Genomic DNA, 19,277 nt, shown 5'->3' with positions numbered 1-19,277 from the left:
TCATTCTGCAGACCATCTTTAAATCCTACGGACATTTTACTGTATTGACATTCTTTTTCTTCTTTATTTAAACCTGTGTTTTGTCCTTCCACTGTAGCATTTTAGATCTTCGAAGCAAATTCTGCAATTGTGAGGTCAAAAAAGATCAGATTTTAAGGGTTTGTTTTAATTTTTTTTGGCAGGTTTAGTCAACCAGACATTATATTGAAAATCCCCCAAAATTCTGGATCATTTGTGATTTTAATAAACTCTAATAGAAAGCAACACCTGACTGCAATTTTCTCCAGATTTCACAGAGAGGATGGATGCTCAGTGATGGTTTTTTGATTTGTTTGGACATTTTGCATACAGATTACAAAAAGTCTTCACCTATACGTGTTCTGCTTGAACAAACCAACCTGTTTTCCAGAGCCTTTTTCAAATAACTTCTTTTATCTGTGCTATTCATCACTTTGTGTCTGAGTTTGTCTTTACACTCCTCTATTTAGGACCTTTTTTTTTTAACTTGATGTGACTGTTCAGACCTGCCAAACTAAGCAAAATATTGTAGTTTTTTGTGAAAGTTCTGTGCTGAACAAAAACAGTTTTTGCTGAGGTACCATGCATCAAATGTGTTATTAAATCTGCAACTATTTTTGGTAACAGAAGTCATTTTTACATATTTGCTTTTCTCTCTAACACATTAACATTGTAACACATTGCTGTGAAAACTCTCACAACCAGCTCAGAGGCAATTCTAAGATTCCAAAACCATATTGCATATTCAAATTACACTCTGTTCTGTTATCCATCACAACACTAACGTTTTGTTTAAATGTGAAATCTCTGTGATTGAAGAGCTGATGAATAGAAGCAAAATAAATATTTTAAAAGCATCCTCGAGACTTGGCCATCTTTTCTTCTTTGCTCTTGAACAATGTGTTGTCTGACAGTTGCTCTGGTTATGTTTTAGTTCCCATGACTTCATAAAGAATACAACAATAAAAGGTAAATGGTTCATGTGTTTTTGAGGCATAAGAAGGGATCTTCTTTTGTTATTTCCCTTCAGGATGGACTACACCAGTGGTTCCTCAGCCTTTCTGCGAAATATCTCAGCTCAGTACATCCCACCACCATGAGCAAAACAAAGTAGCTTTGTCTGTAATAAATCTTTCTTACACATATAGTCTTGTTTCTTTGGAATGCATAAAAAGTAACATGATTTTTTTTTTCTAGAAGCATCAAACAAAAAAAAGCACAAGTCTATTTGTATTGCAAAAGAAAAAAAGTACTTCAGCATCTTACTTTAAAAAAAGATTTAGTAATAACAAAATACATATTTTCACTGTGTAGAAACCAACAGAAAAAGATAATTATCATATTAATTTTCACTCTGATTCTGTTTTTTAAAGGTGGACAAGAACTTAGTTAAACATACTATACCTTTCCAAATACATTAACTGAAACGTGACAAAAAATATGGAATAAATACCCACAACAGAAAAAAAACTAAAGAGCGGGTTTTTTTTAACCCTTGTGCTATCCTAGGCACTTTAACATTGGGAGTTGTGTCATCTAGACCCACTAGACAGTGCTCTGAACCTTTTTTCTTCAATGATTTGTGATCTTCACTGGTGTCCATGGATTACATGAAATCTTTCCATCTTTATCCACCTTTGTCATGGTAGGAATAACACGTCAATGCAAGAATGGGGTCATCTAAGATAACACAAGGGTTAAACACAGTATCTTGTTTTAAAAATATATTATTAAAATCTAAAGAATACCAATTTTTGAGAACCTCTACTATAACTTTTGTAAAAATCTGCCAAAAGTTTTCGATGATTGAAAATGTCTTTATTGTGGAACCAATAAAATACTGAAGGCACTATAAGGCTAAAAAAGTAAGTAGGAATGATGGGTGTTTATCATGTTTCAGCTCAGACTCTGCTAGAGTCCATTATGGCGGCCGGCAGAGGATGTGGGGTTAAGTGGTGCCAGCAGAGAGAGCCAGGAGGGAGACGGACATGCTGACAGCTGGTACAAGTGATTAGAGCCTGTAGTGATGCAGAGAAGGCATCAAAGCTCTTTATGGAGAATCCCTCACTGGGAGTAGACAAGGTCACACACACATAAGCACACACACACACACACACACCCACACACACACCCACACACACACACACACACACACACACACCCACACACACGCACACACACACACACACACACACACACACACATCCAACCCTGATACTTCCTGGTTGCTAAAACTGCAGACAAACTGAGCTTACAAGCCCAGCAATATTTAGGCTGCCCTGTCCATCTGTCTTCCTCAGATGCATCACCGACTAGTGGATTACTGGCAGTCCTGCGCTGTGACACTTACAAACATGAGTTATGACAGGTGGTTAACACAAGAGAATAAGTATTCTTAAAATTAGATTGGGTGTGAAAGACATCTTTTACTATAATGGTTGTTTAATGATGATGTTGTCATCTTCTCCCCTGTACTGTAAATCATTGTGCGCTTCGTTCAAAGCAGGTTTTTGCTAATACCACTTCTTTGTGGGCTGTGTACAGATGAATTGATATAATACAGTCTATTTGTGGTTTGGAGGATCTCTGCTGTGCATCATTTATTCTTCTGCTGTCCCTGGAAGGCAGGATCAAAAAAGACGCACAGCATGAAATTCAAAATTTTTTTTTTTGATATTTCTAAGAAAAGGTAAATCAAATATATTCTTTTTGTAGTTCTTTTAAGACAAAATATGAAATATTTACATCAATCAAGGCTAAAAAAAAAGCATTTTTAAGCCCTAAAATACTTTTTAAAGTTAGGAGTTTTGATTGTGACCCAATCAAATAATGCATATGAACACAAATATTTGTTGTTTTTTTGGGATAAAACAAAATCAGTACAAACTGTTGTGTCAGACATGACAACATATGCTTTGTGAGGATTCATGCTCTTCATAGCAGCGTTCTTTTTAATTGAAATGTGTCTTCTTTTTCTCTGTTTTTAATGATTAGTCACTTAATGAAATGAAATGATCTCTTTAAACAGTTGTAAATCAATCACTCAGTGTCACTTTTAATCAAACCACCTCACAAAATACTGTTTTTGGGGGACGAATTCTAATATTATTATGACGAAAATGTTTATTTTTACTGTACTTCAGTTTTACAAATGTAAAACTAAGTTTTGGGTCTGACTGAAAGACGCATTTTTAAGGGGCCCCTGTGATTTTTGGGGGGGTCATTGCAACACTTTTCCCAGCAGGAGTTTACAGATTCTGGCCAGACTCCATCTTAACTAACACCTGGGGGGAGAAGGTGGCTATAGGTGAATAACACACACATGTCCACGGATTACAGTAATCCAGGTGGGTATTTTTAGGACTTCATGACCATCAGTAGACACAATCAAGGAAAACAGATAAAGACTGTCATATGGCCAGATGGATTTTCTAGGAACAGGGTTAATTATGTCACATGTAGGGACTTAAACTACAAATGTGTGGTGCATTTAAGGCAGAGAAGATTTGAGAACTTTTTTGAGCACAACCAATAACAAATCTAGTGTTCCGGTATAGTTTTGGAGCCAAAAGAAAAAAAGGTTATTTGGTTTCCATCAGCAAAAAACAGAATGGAGTGCCTTTGTTGATGAATGCTTCTTAGCTGTCAACATGTTATTTAACTCATTTGTTACAGAGTGAACAGCTTTCCGCTTCTTAAACCCCGTCAGCGTGCGCCTCCTCTGTGTTCATGGAAGACTGATCCAGAAAGTTTCCATTCTTAGTGTGGATCAATATTACAAAACAAGAAATCGGATTCTGAACATCTGAAATAACTTTTTATTGAACTTATGAGCACTCAACTTTAAATGAGAGCCGATAAAAAATGTTTTAAATACCTGTGAATGGCCTAAGAGTTTGGAGCCTAAGTTCTAGTAAATATCAAAAATAAAAAAGAACGTTTCCAAATGCAACAGATTTTGACGGTGTATTTTTAATGGCTTTGTTGTAGAGTGTCTGCCCTAAAACGGCAAGGCTGTGAGTTCAAATCCACAGCAGAGTCATACCAAAGACTCTAAAAAGGGGACCCAATGACATTCATCTTAAAGGGGGTGGATTGGGGGACTTTACCTTTAGGAGAAAATAAAACTTTTATTATCTTGTTGCCTCTATAGGGGTACCTCAAGGCTCAATTCTGGAACCCCTTTTAATTAGCAGGATTATTGGTTTGTCACATATCACAGCTATGCAGAAATGTTTCAATCTAAAAGCTTGTCATTACTGACAGAATTAGCCACTGCAGATCAAGAAGACATTTTATTACTTTATTTCACATGAACTCATGACTACGTTGTTCCTGTTTGTGAAGTTGATCCTTTAAATGACCATTAATGAACTTTGAACTCTTCCAGAAAAACCCTTGATGGAAATAGTGTTATGCTATATTTACACATAACTGTAACTTTAATCAGAATATGGACTGAGATTATTTTAACAACATAACACTGAAAACCTCTGACAGTGGTTTGGAAGTTCCTGTTTCTGTTTATTGAACACCAAATTTGTCCTAGTCGTAGCACTTTACACAAATCATTCATTCTAGTGGGTTCATTCTAAAGTTACACATAAATTTGTGCTACAGAGAGCTGTACCTGACATGAATCTGACAAAATTATCGTTGTAGACACACATCGTCTTGTCTACATCCTCTCAAGGGTCTTGAATTTTAGACAGGAGATTTTAAAGATTTGAACTTCTGCTATCTCAGTTTTATTTTTTTCCTTCAGTTGAGTTTAAGTTTTGCAAACCTACTACAAACATATCTAACAGATTTCTTTCTTAAAACAGTTGTTTTTCTTTAAACTTTCATATTTTTCAAAGGAAACAATATAACTGTGTGAAGAAACATGATAATTATAGAAAAACAGACGCACTTACATTGATTCCAATGAAATTATGTCAGACATTTACTATAAAATGGAGCTTCTGAGAGTGAGCGGCCAAAACAAAGGTACTCATGCGCCCCCTTGTGGACAAAAACGTATCGGGACCGTCTTGTCTCTGCGCTGCTTGTTTTCTTCAAATTTAAAGTGATGTAATAATAGATGAGATATAAGACTTATTAGGAATCTATCATTTGCAGCACTGTTAAGGCATAAAGCATAAAACTCAACTTCACAAAGATAACTTAGAGACTATAAGTAAACTGGTGTCTTAAAGAAAGTGAAGTGCGTTTCACTGCAGAGGGCGCCGTTGTTCCATTCAAGCTGCTACAGTTGTCTCTAGAAGTTTAGTACCTATTTCAATGAGAAAGAAAAAATGTAAAAACACATTACAATCTGTAAGTGTGTGTTGTTTATATGTGAGGAAATGCTTTTCCATACCTGTAATAATTAGGTTTGAAGGGTCCATATTTGCTGATGCCCAGGTATTTGGCCTGATCGTCTGTAAGCTCTGTGAGGTGAGCATCAAATGTTGGCAGGTGGAGACTGGCAACATATTCATCTGAAAATGCAGATACACATCACTTACTTAATTTATTTTTTAAACTATCATTGGTCATATTAAAGACAGGAACTTACCCATCTTCTTTGGCAGTAGGTAGATGTCTTGGTTGTATCGACCGTCAGGGGCGTTGTACAGCTCTATTAATGCCAAAGCCTGAAAAGCATGAACTTAGATTATCACTGCTGACAGCAACCAGCCTGCTGATGAAGACATCTAATTCTACTCCGAGAAGGGTTGATGAGCAGGAAAACAGTACATATTCAGACCTGAGTGGTGGCTGTGATGGACAGAACAAACGACGGGACAGTGGAGCAGCTCAGATTCAGCAACCGACCCTGACAGAGAAAACAAAATTGTATTAAAACTTCTTGCTGATAATTTTGATCTCATGCTGCTTTTTTATAGGTTTGAGTACTTAGAAGAATAATCTACCAAGGATTAACTATTTTGACTATTGGTCTACTGGGTAAAACTGAAAAAATGCTGATGAACATGTCCTGTTTATTGAGTATAAGTATGTAGGTCTTAAAGTCAAACCACCTGCTGTGGACAGCAAGCTTTAAGTATATTGTGTCCATCCCAAAACCTGATGTTAAAGACCCACTCCAATTAAAATTGTGTTTTTGGTGTTTTAACATGTTCTTAGTGATTTTTTTTTGCATGATGAAGGACATATAAAGAAAACAAAGGTTAAAACTGCGTTTCTGATTATGTCTTTATTCAAATTGTCATGAAGCAGACAAATAAATGACATTGGAAAAAGCCTGTAGTTGTAATTAAAATCTACAGTCGGCGGGGCCACTAGCTCCCTGCGCTGCTCCATTCTGATGCATCCACTTGTGGACGACTAGATCCATGTAAGTCTTTGTTTTCCTCGTCCGAACTGGTATCTGGCTCTAAACTGTATGACTGGATGGCTCCAGTATTGTTCATCATTTTTGTTACACCGTTAATGTTAGGTTAGGGGTGTGAGGGGCTGTAAGATGGCGGGGCGGGATGCAGGGGCGGGCTTATTCCACCCCAACAGTCCCGCCCACAACTTGGACGCAAATTTTTAAAGAATTCCTGACGCTCTACAGAAACTGTGTCGAGGAAAGCGACACAGGATTTTTTTTTTATTTTGGCTAAGAAACAGCATGACAGCAGCCTGAAGTTGATTGGAGAGAGTCTTTGAAAAGAAAAGGTATTTTTATTAACTAAGCTCAAACCAAAAACATGCTGCAAAAACTGCGAGGAAATTTCTTTAGAAATAATCTAACATGAAATTTGGGGAAAGAAATGTTAGGGAATAAATGTTACAGTATCTAACATTAGTGTGGCTGTAAGGTAGCGGGAGAGAGTATAAACAGAGGGAGGATTGGAAATGGAAGCTAGCTCACACTGGGCCAATGGTCTCGCTCAGAAACTCTGCAGGTTTTTTGATTTCATCTACAAAATCATAATTAAAAGACCGTTAGAAACGCTTTTACAACAAATAGAAAGATGATTGGAGTGGGACTTTAACACCAAACTATCTTGCTGTCGGCCCAACGAACATGCCCTACAGCTTATGTCAAATATGTTTCCAATACAAACAAAACAAAACAAATCCCAGGATGCATCTTCCTCTAAAACACTGTTTGTATCTCTGGTCCTCATCCTGCAGTGATAGTTTCCTCCTTCTACAGCAGATCAAATTTAAATCATTTGTCAATGTCTGGGCTGAAGTTGCATCTCTGTGTGCTGTGGTCTTTGGGGGGCTGTGCTGAAAGCAGAAACATCTCGATAATCACCTCAGCCAGCAGAATTACTCGTTTGCCATCTGGCCAGATGATGTGGTCGACGTGAGGCCTCACTCTCTGCCACTTCAGTTCAGTCGTTTGCAGAGATGTCTGAGAAAAAAAATAGAGATTTACCATAAATACCCACGTATGCCAAAACACAGAGACAATTGCAACAACTTGCAGAACATTTACCAAATCTATCTCAGTGTTGGAGTGTCCCATGTTGCAAACTATGCAGCCGCTTTTCATTTTGTCGAAATGTTCTCTTCCCACAATGTTCTTATTACCTGTAGAGAGACAAATCACAAGCGTTAGGTCATCTCCTCACAGCATTGATCTCAGAATGAAATAGGTGTCTGTACCTGTACAGGTGATGACCATGTCTACCTGTCTGATGATTTCCGTCAGGGTAATCACTCTAAAGCCATCCATGCTGGAAGGGCAGAAAGAGGAAAACTGTGTTTGTCATTTTTTTTAAGTGTCTGTGCCAGTAAAAGCCTCTTCTTTTCATACCAGGCCTGAAGGGCACAAATGGGATCCACTTCTGTGACGTAAACAATGGCACCGAGTGCTTTCAGGGAAGCACAGCTGCCTTTGCCGACCTGCACAGAGACAGAAAAGAAGCTACTGGGCTCATTTAAATATGAGGCCTAATATGAGGACACACATTGTATAATACGGTCTCACTGACTTCCCCATATCCGCACACCACCACCTGCTTTCCTCCAATCATGACATCAGTAGTTCTCTTTAACCTAAATGAGGAGTTCAAGAGTTAGGCCACTGAATGAGCGCACTTCACTGTTTATTGCCACAACACGAGTAATCACCCATCTACTATCGACTCCTTGCAGCAATAAAGGTTGTCGAATTTCTGCTTGGTCACAGAGTCGTTTACGTTCATGGTAGGAATGCACAGTTTGCCTTTCTTTGAGAGCTGGTACAGCCTGAAACACAAGAGACACAACACATGAAGCAGAAAATGACCTCAAAAATCAAGATTTCAGCTTGTTGTGAGGAACTTACCGATATACTCCTGTCACACTTTCCTCTACAATGCCTTTCAACTTCTTAAACAAAGCTGGATGCTTTTTATAGATCCAGTGGGTCATGTCACCACCGTCATCCAGAATCTGATAAGAGTCAAAGTTGTAGAGAGTTGGCTGTGTTTGCAGGTAAACTGGATGGGACGATTTCATTCACAGATACAGTACTTGTGCGATTTCTGGAATAATGTAATGTCCCAACAAGCACTACCTCTTTGCTAGTAGATATTATTAATACTTATGGATTCCCCAAATGATCTGCACATAGACTGGTAAAGTATAAATACTTTAAACAAGAAGTTAAGAACCAGATTGTAGTAGCTTTGCAAAAAAAAGAAAAAGAAGTTTAGTAAAACATAAAAGGGATAGTATTACATAAACTTGCTTCCGCCCACTACTTTTCAAGCAATTAATTAAACAAATTTTTGCACAAACTTAATGTTTAATTGATTTAAATTATCATGCCTTTTATGTGCTAACATTCCTATTTGCGATTAAGAGTAATTATAATATCATTTACATGCGTACAGTATGTGGATATTTGTGTGTGTGAGTGTGTGTATTTCGCTTTCCTTTTTACTTGAAATTCTTTTCATCTTTTTGATTAAATCATGACTAATAATCCTAAGTGTAATACCTACATGTCTTATTTTGTTTTGATTGCTTGAAAGAAATCAATTCCAATTCCAAAATCATTCAAATTTTAGGCAAAAACTTTTTACATATCACAACTTTTGTACTATTTTTGCTTTCCAGTCAACACACCAAGTTGGGTTGCCATCTGTCAGCAGCAACACACTGATCAATACACCACCAGAAGTCATCCTCCGATTCCCCTTTCCAGGCAAACACTGAGATTCCTGTAAGAGAAGGAGGTGGAGGAAGTGTCTGATGATGAAGAAACACATTAGAAAAGATCACAAGTTCATGAGTCAGATGGAGGTGCTGGCACAGGGACTTACCACCTTCAGCCAGAGCGGCAGCGACAGCGTTCTGGGTGGAGAAAATGTTGCAGGCTGACCAGCGACACTGAGCTCCTAATGCCGACAGAGTCTCAATCAAGACCTGCATCAGAATGTAAACACACAGTCATTGCACTTTATATTGTTTATTTTTAAAATACCATTAAAATAAAAAAATAGACTTCATGATTACACTTGTGCATTTTTTTAGTGCATGGACAATGATCCCTTCAAGATGAGGTCATGTGGCCTGACCTGAGCCTTTAAATTTGATTTAAATATTTTTGTGCAATGAAGTTCTATTTACTCTTTGTTTACTTTTTTTTTACTTTTTATTTAATTACTTACAGCATTGACTTCTAATAACTTTGTGCCAAAGCAGAGATTTATTAGAATTCAGTGACATTTAGTGAAACCCAAATAAAAAAACCTGAACAGCAGTAGGTCTTTAGAAATTTCCCTCTGAGATGGGGGTGGGACCGTCGGTGCAGTGCAACCCCTTCAAGTCACCCATAACTTAGAGCTGTCTGTTTACACTCACTCCTGCTTGCTTACAACTCCTCACAATCCCAATCTAACAATACCACTGCAACAAAAATGGCGAGCAACATTGGAGCTATAGTTTTGAGCCTCAGACAAGGAAAACAAAAACATACATGAATCTCTTTTTCTGCATGGGGATGCATAAGAATGGAGCAGAGCAGGGAGCTTGTGGCCTGCTGATTAAAGCTTCTACATCACAGCTAGAGGTTTTTTTTCCATAGCTTTTTTTTATCTGCACCTGATTAACAATGATTTGAATACAGAAATAGTCAGAAATGCAATTTTGAGCTTAATTTTAAAAGTCCTCCATTATCAAAAAAAAAACACAAGAAAATGTTAAAACACTAAAAACACTGTTTTCATTGGAGTTTGTCTTTAAGAGTTTTCATGTCAAACAAAAATAACAAACTACAACTTGACTCTTTTAAAATACTGTGTGTACTGTTGAATAATGACAAAAACCACTTATGAAAAAATGACTAAAACTCTAGCATACAAATAAATTTGTTGAACCAATGTTGCTGGTTGAATTTTCCGTGCATGATTGTTTACTGCACATTCAACATAAAATTCCGCTTGAATTACTAAAAACCTCTTCTTTTAGATTTAGGTTTAAAGTTCTACTAAAGCATGGACTGGAAAAAGTAACTTATTTTTATTTAGTATACTACCAAAGCATGAAATGTCCCATGCAGATCCAGTCCAGTGAAAGGATCAGGATACCCCTGCCTATTCTTAACTTGGATAAATAACGCATAGAAAATGTACGGATGGATATTCATTAAAGAAATCCTGATAAGCGTAACTCAACATTTTTTTAAGTTTTACAGCAAAAAATATCTTTAAAAAATTAGATAAACTGCAAAAAATATGGCAGATTAAAGATAAATAAATCTTTGTGTATTTATAATTTTGAACTGACCGCTGTCTGTGCAGTGATGTGTGTACATCCCACTACATTCGCTCCAGCCAGAGGTTTCTCTCCCGCCGTTCTTTTCCTCAAAATCATCAGTGCGGGCATTTCTAGACAAAAAACGGAAAATACAAGTGAGAAAAATGCTTTATTCTTTCAATTTATTTTCTTTTTTATCATTAAGATAAAAACAAACAATCTTCACCCCTGTAAAAACACACACCATTTCTCACCTTGTTGGGCAATCTCTATTTCTTTGCGACCAAAGTCAGCCTGTTTAATGTTTTTGATGCAGAAGTCACTGAAGCCTTTGGAGTTCTTCTGCTCTTTGTTTTGCGGCGACAGCTCATCTTCAGAGCTCGCGTTGCTCACTGCCATAAAAAAGACCAGACCAAGTGTTTGAGACCGTCTGACTGAACCATCACAGATCAATACAAACACCTCAGAATGATTGGAAAGCTCATTATCATCATTTACAGTCCATTCTAAAAGTTTGATCTTGTAAATAAAAACAGTTTTTGAAATGCTGTTGTTTAAGAATGAGTTGTCTGAAAATCTTGAAGTCTTGACAAACTCCGGCAGTTTGAGAAAGATCATTACAATCAAGCTCTAGAAACACAAATGTTCACAACACAGTTTCTTCAAATTAAAGCTAAAACAAAATGAGAGCCAAAATGAAAAGTTAATCCTTAACTATGGGGGATAAGAGTGCTGAGAGAAGACAATAAGTCATGTTATATCAAACCTGAGCTCAAGCTGTCTGTGGATGACTGAGAGGTGGACCGAGGCATTGAGCGATGGGTTGTTTTGTTGGGACGTTTGTTGAATTCTTGTTTTTCATCGTTGAACTGTATCTGCTGGGGGAAAAAGTATGGAACGGTTAGCAGAACAACCAGAACCATAGAAAAAAAACACAAAAAACCCACACAGACTGGTCTAACAACAATACTAGGATTCTGAGTAGTGTTAAAATTGACATCATTTTTTGCTGATCTTTTTCACACCATCGCCATGTCTTACATCTCCCTTTCTTGTCCTTACAGATGCTGCTGTCTTACCATCCAGTTTGCTTTCTGCAGGGCTGTGCTGCTGTCCCCAACATACCATTTAGCCATTTGTGCTCTTCGCTTCTTGCTCTAAAACCGACGTTTAGATTTTATTAGTCAAACTAGTCAACCAGAGGAGCCACATTTTCAGCTCGCACAGCTCAAACTCATTGCATGTTGGGTACAAGTCAGTATAGCTTGCAGTGTTCTCTGCAAGATTACAGAGTGAAGCAGTAGCCTTCATGAAACTACTGTCACACTGTGTTGCTGGTTGGCACCAGAATTTGTTGCCTTCTGGGTTTTTTTTTCTAGTGCAAAGTTCATGTTTGTCACTGAAGTCTTTGGGTCTCCTCTATTTTGGATCCTATGCCACTAGTTCTTGACAGAATGACTGGTCCAACCTGGACCCAGCAGGAGATTCTTGTTGAAGTAGCATACTATCATCATATTCATATTCCCTGTTCCTGAGGAAGGTCCCCAGGACCGTTGATCTTCATATTCCCTGTCCTCCCACATCCTTGAGGATGATCGCTGTTCTTCCCCCTTGGTTCTGTTTCCTCACCCTGATGTAGGTCACCAAGGCAACTCCTCTTCATGTTCCCTGTTCTTGAAGATGGCTGCCGTTCCTCCCCCTTGATTTTGATTTTCTAGTTTTCTTTTGGTTCTCCTCCAGGATCCCTCCTCCTTACTGTTATGGGTTTGGCCATCTGGGATCTGCCTTTTACGCACAGGTGCTCTAAGGGTGGTGCCCTTTACTTTGGTTTTTCTGTTGTTTTCTTGGTTCCTCATCTTGTGTTTTGTGTTACCGCTGTTGCCGTCACACCGGGGTCAAGTTGTCAATTATCTACTGCAGTCTTCTCTCAATTGATTATCCTCAGAGTGTCTTTCAGTTCTTCATTGTCACCCTGTTGTTGTTCGCTTTGTACATTGGTTTGTCATGTTAAGTTTATTTATTAAACCTTTGAGTTTCAGCCACCTAGCCTGGTCTCCTGCAGTTTGGGCAAGACACCTAACCCCACCTTGCCTCTGGTGGGAGGTTGGCACCAGTGTTCGGCAGCGGAGCCGCCGCCAGTGTGTGAATGTGTGTGTGACTGGGTGAATGGGTCTGTGACTGTAAAGCACTTTGGGCCTTGAAGAAGGTAGAAAAGCGCTATATAAGTATACGCCATTTACCATTTAGATCCCACATCACCGCTTCCTGACAAAATGGCCTGAGATCCTCTGCTGCTGCTGCAGCAGCAGAAGCAGAAGCATCAAGCATCAAGCATTGCAGTCAATACAATTAAAAAAATATCACTGATTTATCAGACACATTACAGAAATGATGAAATGCATTGATAAAAAAAAAAACAGAAAAAAAGCAAATTAAATATAGTGATCCTTAACTAAAGTCATGTAGAGCTTAATTTATTGCTTGAAATGTTGTGGGAAGAAGCAAAGTTAAATATTCCCATCCCTATTGAGTTAATTCATTTTACAGTTTTACATACTCTTCATAATCCATAGTTCATCCATATACCCATGTACAACAATAGCAAGGTAGGTTTTCTTGTTTGCAAAAAAAACAAATATTTCCACAGCTTGCAAAGTTTGGACAGTGTTTGTTTCTAAATTATGGTTCTTCAAACAATCCATCTTTGGATCTCTGATAAGTCTTCCTGTCTACACGTCTGCTCTGCCCCTTTAAATTCTTGACCCCTCACTCAATGGTTGTCCTCATAAGTGTGTGGGACAAAGAGTAACTTGGGAGCTGGGGCAGACATTCATTCTAAGAGGTCCATTTATGGTGCTGGAAATACAAAGTGACCTCAGTTGTTGTCTTGCAGTTGTGTGACGTAAAACTTCCTGAAACAGCCTTAACTCTGTTTGTTCTACAGAAATGTGGAAGTTAACCAAACCAACTGGAGGAGTGAAAGTCTGCTGTATATCTTGGTAATCTAATCTAATCCTCTCTGGGATGATCTTATTATTTTATTGTTATTATATCGTGTTGTTATTATCTTATCTTAATTATCCAAGGGTTCTAAATTTAAGATGCAATTTAGATTGCAATAATTGATTTTGTTTAAAACACAATGACAACAGAGAGAATGCTGCTAAAGCTTTACAAAATAGAATTTATTTTTATTCTATATTTCAAAATCTTATTAAGATGTTTTCAAACTGCAGTGTTATTTGAAACAAGGGCATAAGGAGAAAGTGGAGGGGTCATGAAGGTGTTGGAGCTCATGTCATTAGCCTGCTGACCCCAGTTTGTTCCAGCAGCTCTGACTGATGTTCTTCAGATAAAGTAATACTGTTGTTGCTGTTAATACATCAGTTACACTCTCAGTCAATGTCCCTTTCACAAACACAGGTGAATACAGGAACGCAGAGCTGAGTGTGTTGCCCAAGAGCATGAAATCAAACTGACAACTGATGAATGCTTTAATTTCTGAACTTCATTCAAATCAAATACTCTCTTTCAAAAATATCCTTATCACAACTTTAATATCATCATAATGCAGCCCTGCTGGTGTCAAAATAAAGGAACACCAGTTTTAATTTTTAAAATTTGTTCCTATTTAAAATACAAATCAACTCCATTTATTGTTTCTCCTCAGCCTGTTAAAAACGAACGCACTTTGGCACAATGTGACGTGCTCATGAACATAATAGCTCTTTGAAATGTGTTCTCGTGAAAGATCACTTGAACATAATCTTCCAAATCAGAGGCTACTTGTCACAGGAAGCCGATTAATGTTTAGCACAGAACGACTTTAAGCTGTGTCTGAAAATTAACTTCATGGTCTCCAACAGGAAAGTGTTTGGAGTGAAGCCAGCTGCTGTGAATCTGCTACCATGAAAGCTGAATTAAATCGGTCATACAATCATTAAAAACATGTATTCTTCAAAACCTTTACAAAACGTACTGCATTTTAGATTTCTTTTCTGTAAAAAGAATGACAGTAAATCCAACTTACTTTTGCTTTGAAAGGATCTATTTAGACATATACTGGCCCTTATCATCTATTCTTAAGTTTGATCTCCACACAGAAAAAAGATGAGCCAGATACCTTTATACAGATGGATTGCACTGTCTCCTGGTCCTTGTCGTGAGTTATTTTTGCTAGATTGTATGCTTTCTTCATGCTTGCAGAGAGCTCCCAAGGTGACACTCAACCCCTCCAAGCAGAAAGTCAATGCAGTTAAAGTGTTCACACAGTGACGTGTCACAGCACGCCCACACTCTACAGGTGACAGGACACACTGCGAATAAATGATCCAGTTTTCGCACGCCTTGGAGCTGTGAATTCTCAGAAACAAAGAAACTAGACACCTCAATGTTGCTGAGAGTTTTGAGCCCGGGTGGAGATTGGGCCCTAGATGAATGAGATTATGTTCAGCACAGTGCACTCTGCTCTTGGGATGTGTATGACAGATACAGAAAAGAGATATGCTAACACAGGGGCACATTCATGACAGAACGTGTTAGGAAAAAAAAAAACTAGAAAAGAACCAACCAAGTGGAAAAAACAGAGGCCTCAAAAGCACAGGGAGACAGAGATAGATGGCTTAGAGGTGGAATTTTTCTGTCCTCTAAAGTCTTCGATTTTCCACATTTTTGAATAACAATATTTTAAAAAACTAAGCCCTTTAATCCTTAAAGCCTTAATCACACAAAAGACTCTGAAGACACTAGGTATAACTTGTAGTAATAAAAAAACGGGTGAGGATTGTAAACTTTGCATGGTTTTTGTCAGTTCTGTTATGATTTTGGCCATGTTCTGTTTTGAATTGCCCCTTTTCGTCAGTCCCCCCAGTTCATCATGATTCACAACTGTCTTGATTACAGTTACTTGCCTTCAGTCTATTTAAGTGTCTGGTTTTCAGGTCATCTGCTCTGTTTTGTCACCTTTTCTCAAAGTTTCTGCCACCAAGCCTGATCTCTGATTTTTGGATCCTTCCCCAGCCACCAAGGTCAAGTGGGCCCCGAACAAGTTTGTGCGCAGTTTCCATGGTGGCCCCACGTGTGTACGTCCACATTGGCTAGAGTTGGCACTCAGTGGGCTGGCTCGTCACGCTAGCAAGCCGCCCAGTGGACAGCGTAGCGAGCTCTGCCGGCCCCTGGGCGGCGTCGCTCGCTTGCTGTGCCGGACCCTGAGCGGCAGAGCTCACCCACTTGGCCTTGCTGGCTGGGTCACCTCCGGTTCCTGACTATATGTACTCAACCACATGTGGGTATCCCTACTATAAGCAACTTCAGCAACTTTTCTGTATTGAGCAAAACTATCTTTAAAGGTTTTATTGGTGCACACCTACCAATGCAGTTTTCCCCCAAATAACACTGTAAATACAAAACTTCAACAAGAAAATTAATTTTCTTGTCAAATTCAATCATTTTACTCAAAAATAATTAACGCCATACTGATGATCATACTATATGTTGAACAAGCTACTAAAATAAGTTAATTTGACAAGAAATTAAATAAATATGAGGGAGTAAAATGTAAAGGTCTAACAGTGAGACTGGTTCACATAATCAATATCCCATGTTGTGGAGAAGAAGTGAGATTAACAGATTTAGTTATTTTTCTAGACCTCAACGCTTCCTGCCCATTCGCCTCTGCAGGAACGCATGAATACATTTTTTGTTTGGAAGGCTACTTTGGTCTTTTACCTTTCCTTAAAATCATCTACATATTTTTCACAACTCTCTGTTTTCTTTTTCAATTAATGTATATTCAAATTGATTGAATTAGTAATGGGTGTTTAGAGAGCTCAGGACAAAATATTGTCAATATAGGAATCGATAAAGTTCTGTTTGAATTTGAACGTCACAGACATACTCCTTAAGGTTTTAATGGACGGATTATAAAAGATCAATAACAATGAAAATCAATGTTTTGTGCAAAATAAACATTTAGAAGTTTAGATTTGTGTGAATTGTTTCTTTTTTTTTTACCTAAAAGGAGACTTGAACAATCAGGCATTTCCTCTCAGAGGGATAAAGCAAGTGAAGCAAGAGGTCAAATATTTAGAGAAGTCTGTTCTGTGCAGCTAAAATCATTAACAGACTGAGTAGATGCACATTCACGTTCGCAGTGGCGTAACTTGCATCCTCTGAACTATTATTAGTTCTGTAGTCTTTGCAGGTCTGCCTCTGCTCACCATGTTAGTCTTCAGAGCCTCAGCAATGTTCTCTTTTGTCCCGGCCTTGTTTGCCTCTGGTCTGTCTTTGTCCCGATCCTGAGATGACCTCCTGCTCTCAGCTGCCTTCAGCATCTCCAGCAGGTTTGGGCTGCATTTCTCTGCCTTGTCACCCGTGATGTCCTCTGGGATGGCAGAAATGTCCCTCTTTTCCTCCCCTTTCAGCTCATCGTCCACACATGGTTCTGGATACTCGTCCGCCAATGGCAGGTCTCCCACATGGTTCTTTTCTTCTCCCATCACTCCACATACGAAGCAAATTAGAATTTGTGCTCAAGCGTGTCTGCTCTCCGCCTTTTACCCACACGCATGTGATGTTTTCTCTTGCAGAGTGTGTGTTCACCCCAAACAGTAGCAGTTATTCACTTACACTGACTAAATGTAAAGCAGAAAACTCACCTTGTGTGTACAGGGTCAACAATACAGAGAGGGCTGTTTTCTGCCACTTTGACATGAGGCACAAGGAAGTATTTGATTATGTTTTACTTTCAGTAAAGGCAGGCACGCAAATGGAAACGCATTCTTAGTAAAAAAAAAAAAACTCTCTGTTTTAGGATTTTCATCACTAAAAAAACTGCAATTGCGTAAGTTCAGAGCAAAGAGGAGCACTAACTAAGGGTTACATTATAAACATACAGACATCATTAGGTATTTACAATAAACTCCACCTGTGTCAGAAATTACAACATCCTACCAATGGTAAAAGAACAAGAGATGTGTCAATAAACCTTAGGCCTGGGGTGTCCAAACTTTTTGCAAAGAGAGTGAAAATGTCACCGGCCCTCTTTATGAGTAGAATAAATGCAAATTAACATCTAATGATTTTTCTTTATTTTATTTTGTTTTTCTATGGGATTATTTTTATTTCTTCAAATAGAACAGAAATACATCAAATACATTTTAACCTAAATTAATGTGAATTTTGTATTTAAAATAAAGTAAAGAAAAAAAGTCTGCCTGAAAAAAAAAAAACTTTTGTCAACATTAAATAGGGGTTCACTCGAAATGTTACATATTATTCATTGTTACATGCTCAGTGTGAACTTCTAAATTTAAATAATGTAAAAAGGGAAAACAAAATATTCAGAAGTACAAATAACTGTGATCAAAGAGTCAATTCTGTTTATTTTGTATTCAGTCAACATTTTAGAAATGGGCTGGATGGTGTCACAGAAGGGTCCCGCAACAGTGTTGCCACAGCTTCACAAAAGCTCATGACGGAATTTAGCTAATCACAATCAAGAAATTGTAGTTATTCGGAAGTGCTGAGGGCTGCATTTCATTGATTTTTTGACAGGAGCCTATGGACCGGTAGAAATTTGACTGCGTGCCCAAATTGGCCCACGGGCCGGACTTTGGACATGCCTGCCTTATGCTTTTATGTACATTTATGAGATGTAAACAGCTGTTGTGTATTGTGCCGTGTGAAATCTTCCGTTGAATTGCTTATAAAAGATGTTGAACAGGAGGAGGGTACCTGAAAGCATTTAAATTGTACGGGGACAATCGCCTTCACTGATCCCTTGAACTTATCTGGAGACAAAGCCTGTTTGACAAAGAATGACGCCTCTGTTTTTCACTGACACAAGATTAATTGTTCATTTGGGAATACAAAACAACAACTGTTTGCTCACCAACTCATCCATCCGGTCTTTTAGACAACAAAAACGCACTTCACGGTCAGATTAGAGTTCATAAAAATGCTGGTCGAGTGATTCTAAAACCGGGATAGGAAACACTTGTTGAACCATCAAACAAATACTGTTGGCTGTGGTTCAGTTGACTGAGCAGTCGTCTGCGTGTAGGTTGGTCAGGGGTTAAACTCACAGCTTTGGCTGTCTTCCGGCAAGACATCTAACCCTATGTTACCCCCATTTGCGTGAAATATTTATGTAAGGATTGTTCCCTTTTGTTTCAGTTATGTTTTATTGGTTCTGGTCACGTTCTGTGATCAGGTCAGGTCACACCAATTAAGTTGTCAACCATCCACAGCGGTTTTAATATAAGTTAATCATCCTCAGTGTATTTAAGAGTCTGGTTTCAGTTTATTGTCGTCAGGTCATCTGCTTGCCAAACCTGTTGCAGAATCAGCACAAGGTCATCAATGCCATGAAACACTTCAGATAATAAGAACTATTTGACTCACACACAAAAACTCAAGAGTAGTATCTTGCAAAGATAAAAGAGGATAAAATGTAAATAATAACAACAATAATAATAATAGTACAAGAATAGTACATCAGTTTATGACTATCTCTCATTTGAATAAGAGATTAAGCCAAAGTCTATGAAGTGAAAAAAAAGTGTAAT

The 19,277-nt window shown here is 38.1% G+C and overlaps 1 protein-coding gene across 5 annotated transcripts; it reads right to left on the bottom strand.

Moving 5' to 3' along the window:
- Positions 1 to 3,822: 3,822 nt before the first annotated feature.
- Positions 3,823 to 17,251, bottom strand: LOC101173464 (S-adenosylhomocysteine hydrolase-like protein 1). Of its 5 annotated transcripts, none has more exons than XM_078948879.1 (17): positions 16,929 to 17,251; positions 11,477 to 11,585; positions 10,965 to 11,102; positions 10,741 to 10,841; positions 9,276 to 9,378; positions 9,079 to 9,173; positions 8,294 to 8,400; positions 8,098 to 8,214; positions 7,959 to 8,022; positions 7,781 to 7,869; positions 7,630 to 7,700; positions 7,460 to 7,554; positions 7,277 to 7,375; positions 5,771 to 5,839; positions 5,579 to 5,657; positions 5,381 to 5,501; positions 3,823 to 5,293 (listed from the first exon to the last, which is right to left on the bottom strand). In XM_078948879.1, the coding sequence occupies exons 1-17, from the start codon at positions 17,205 to 17,207 to the stop codon at positions 5,287 to 5,289; spliced, it is 1,743 nt and encodes a 580-aa protein (XP_078805005.1). In that variant the 5' UTR covers positions 17,208 to 17,251; the 3' UTR covers positions 3,823 to 5,286. The 5 variants fall into 5 exon arrangements, with proteins under 5 accessions (XP_078805005.1, XP_011474573.2, XP_011474574.1 ...); XM_011476271.4 differs by having other exon boundaries at positions 11,477 to 11,588; positions 16,929 to 17,250; XM_011476272.4 differs by lacking the exon at positions 16,929 to 17,251 and adding an exon at positions 14,834 to 14,992 and having other exon boundaries at positions 11,477 to 11,588.
- Between the last annotated feature and the right edge of the window lie 2,026 nt (positions 17,252 to 19,277).

This window comes from Oryzias latipes, chromosome 6 (genome assembly GCF_053564925.1).
Source record: "Oryzias latipes strain Hd-rR chromosome 6, Olatipes_Hd-rR_3.1".
NCBI classification, from domain to species: domain Eukaryota; kingdom Metazoa; phylum Chordata; class Actinopteri; order Beloniformes; family Adrianichthyidae; genus Oryzias; species Oryzias latipes.
The sequence above is the reverse complement of the archived record's forward strand: the minus strand, read 5'-3'. Positions and strand labels throughout refer to the sequence as shown.

What these genes read in the sequence shown, in the direction of transcription:
- LOC101173464 (XM_011476271.4), bottom strand. Translation starts at nt 17,207, where the DNA reads ATGGGAGAAGAAAAGAACCATGTGGGAGACCTGCCATTGGCGGACGAG. An exon ending in AGGCTCTGAAGACTAACATG is followed by an intron (nt 11,589 to 16,928) that starts GTGAGCAGAGGC and finishes TTTTTCCCCCAG; the next exon opens with CAGATACAGTTCAACGATGA. An exon ending in CCATCACAGCCACCACTCAG is followed by an intron (nt 5,658 to 5,770) that starts GTCTGAATATGT and finishes CATGCTTTTCAG; the next exon opens with GCTTTGGCATTAATAGAGCT.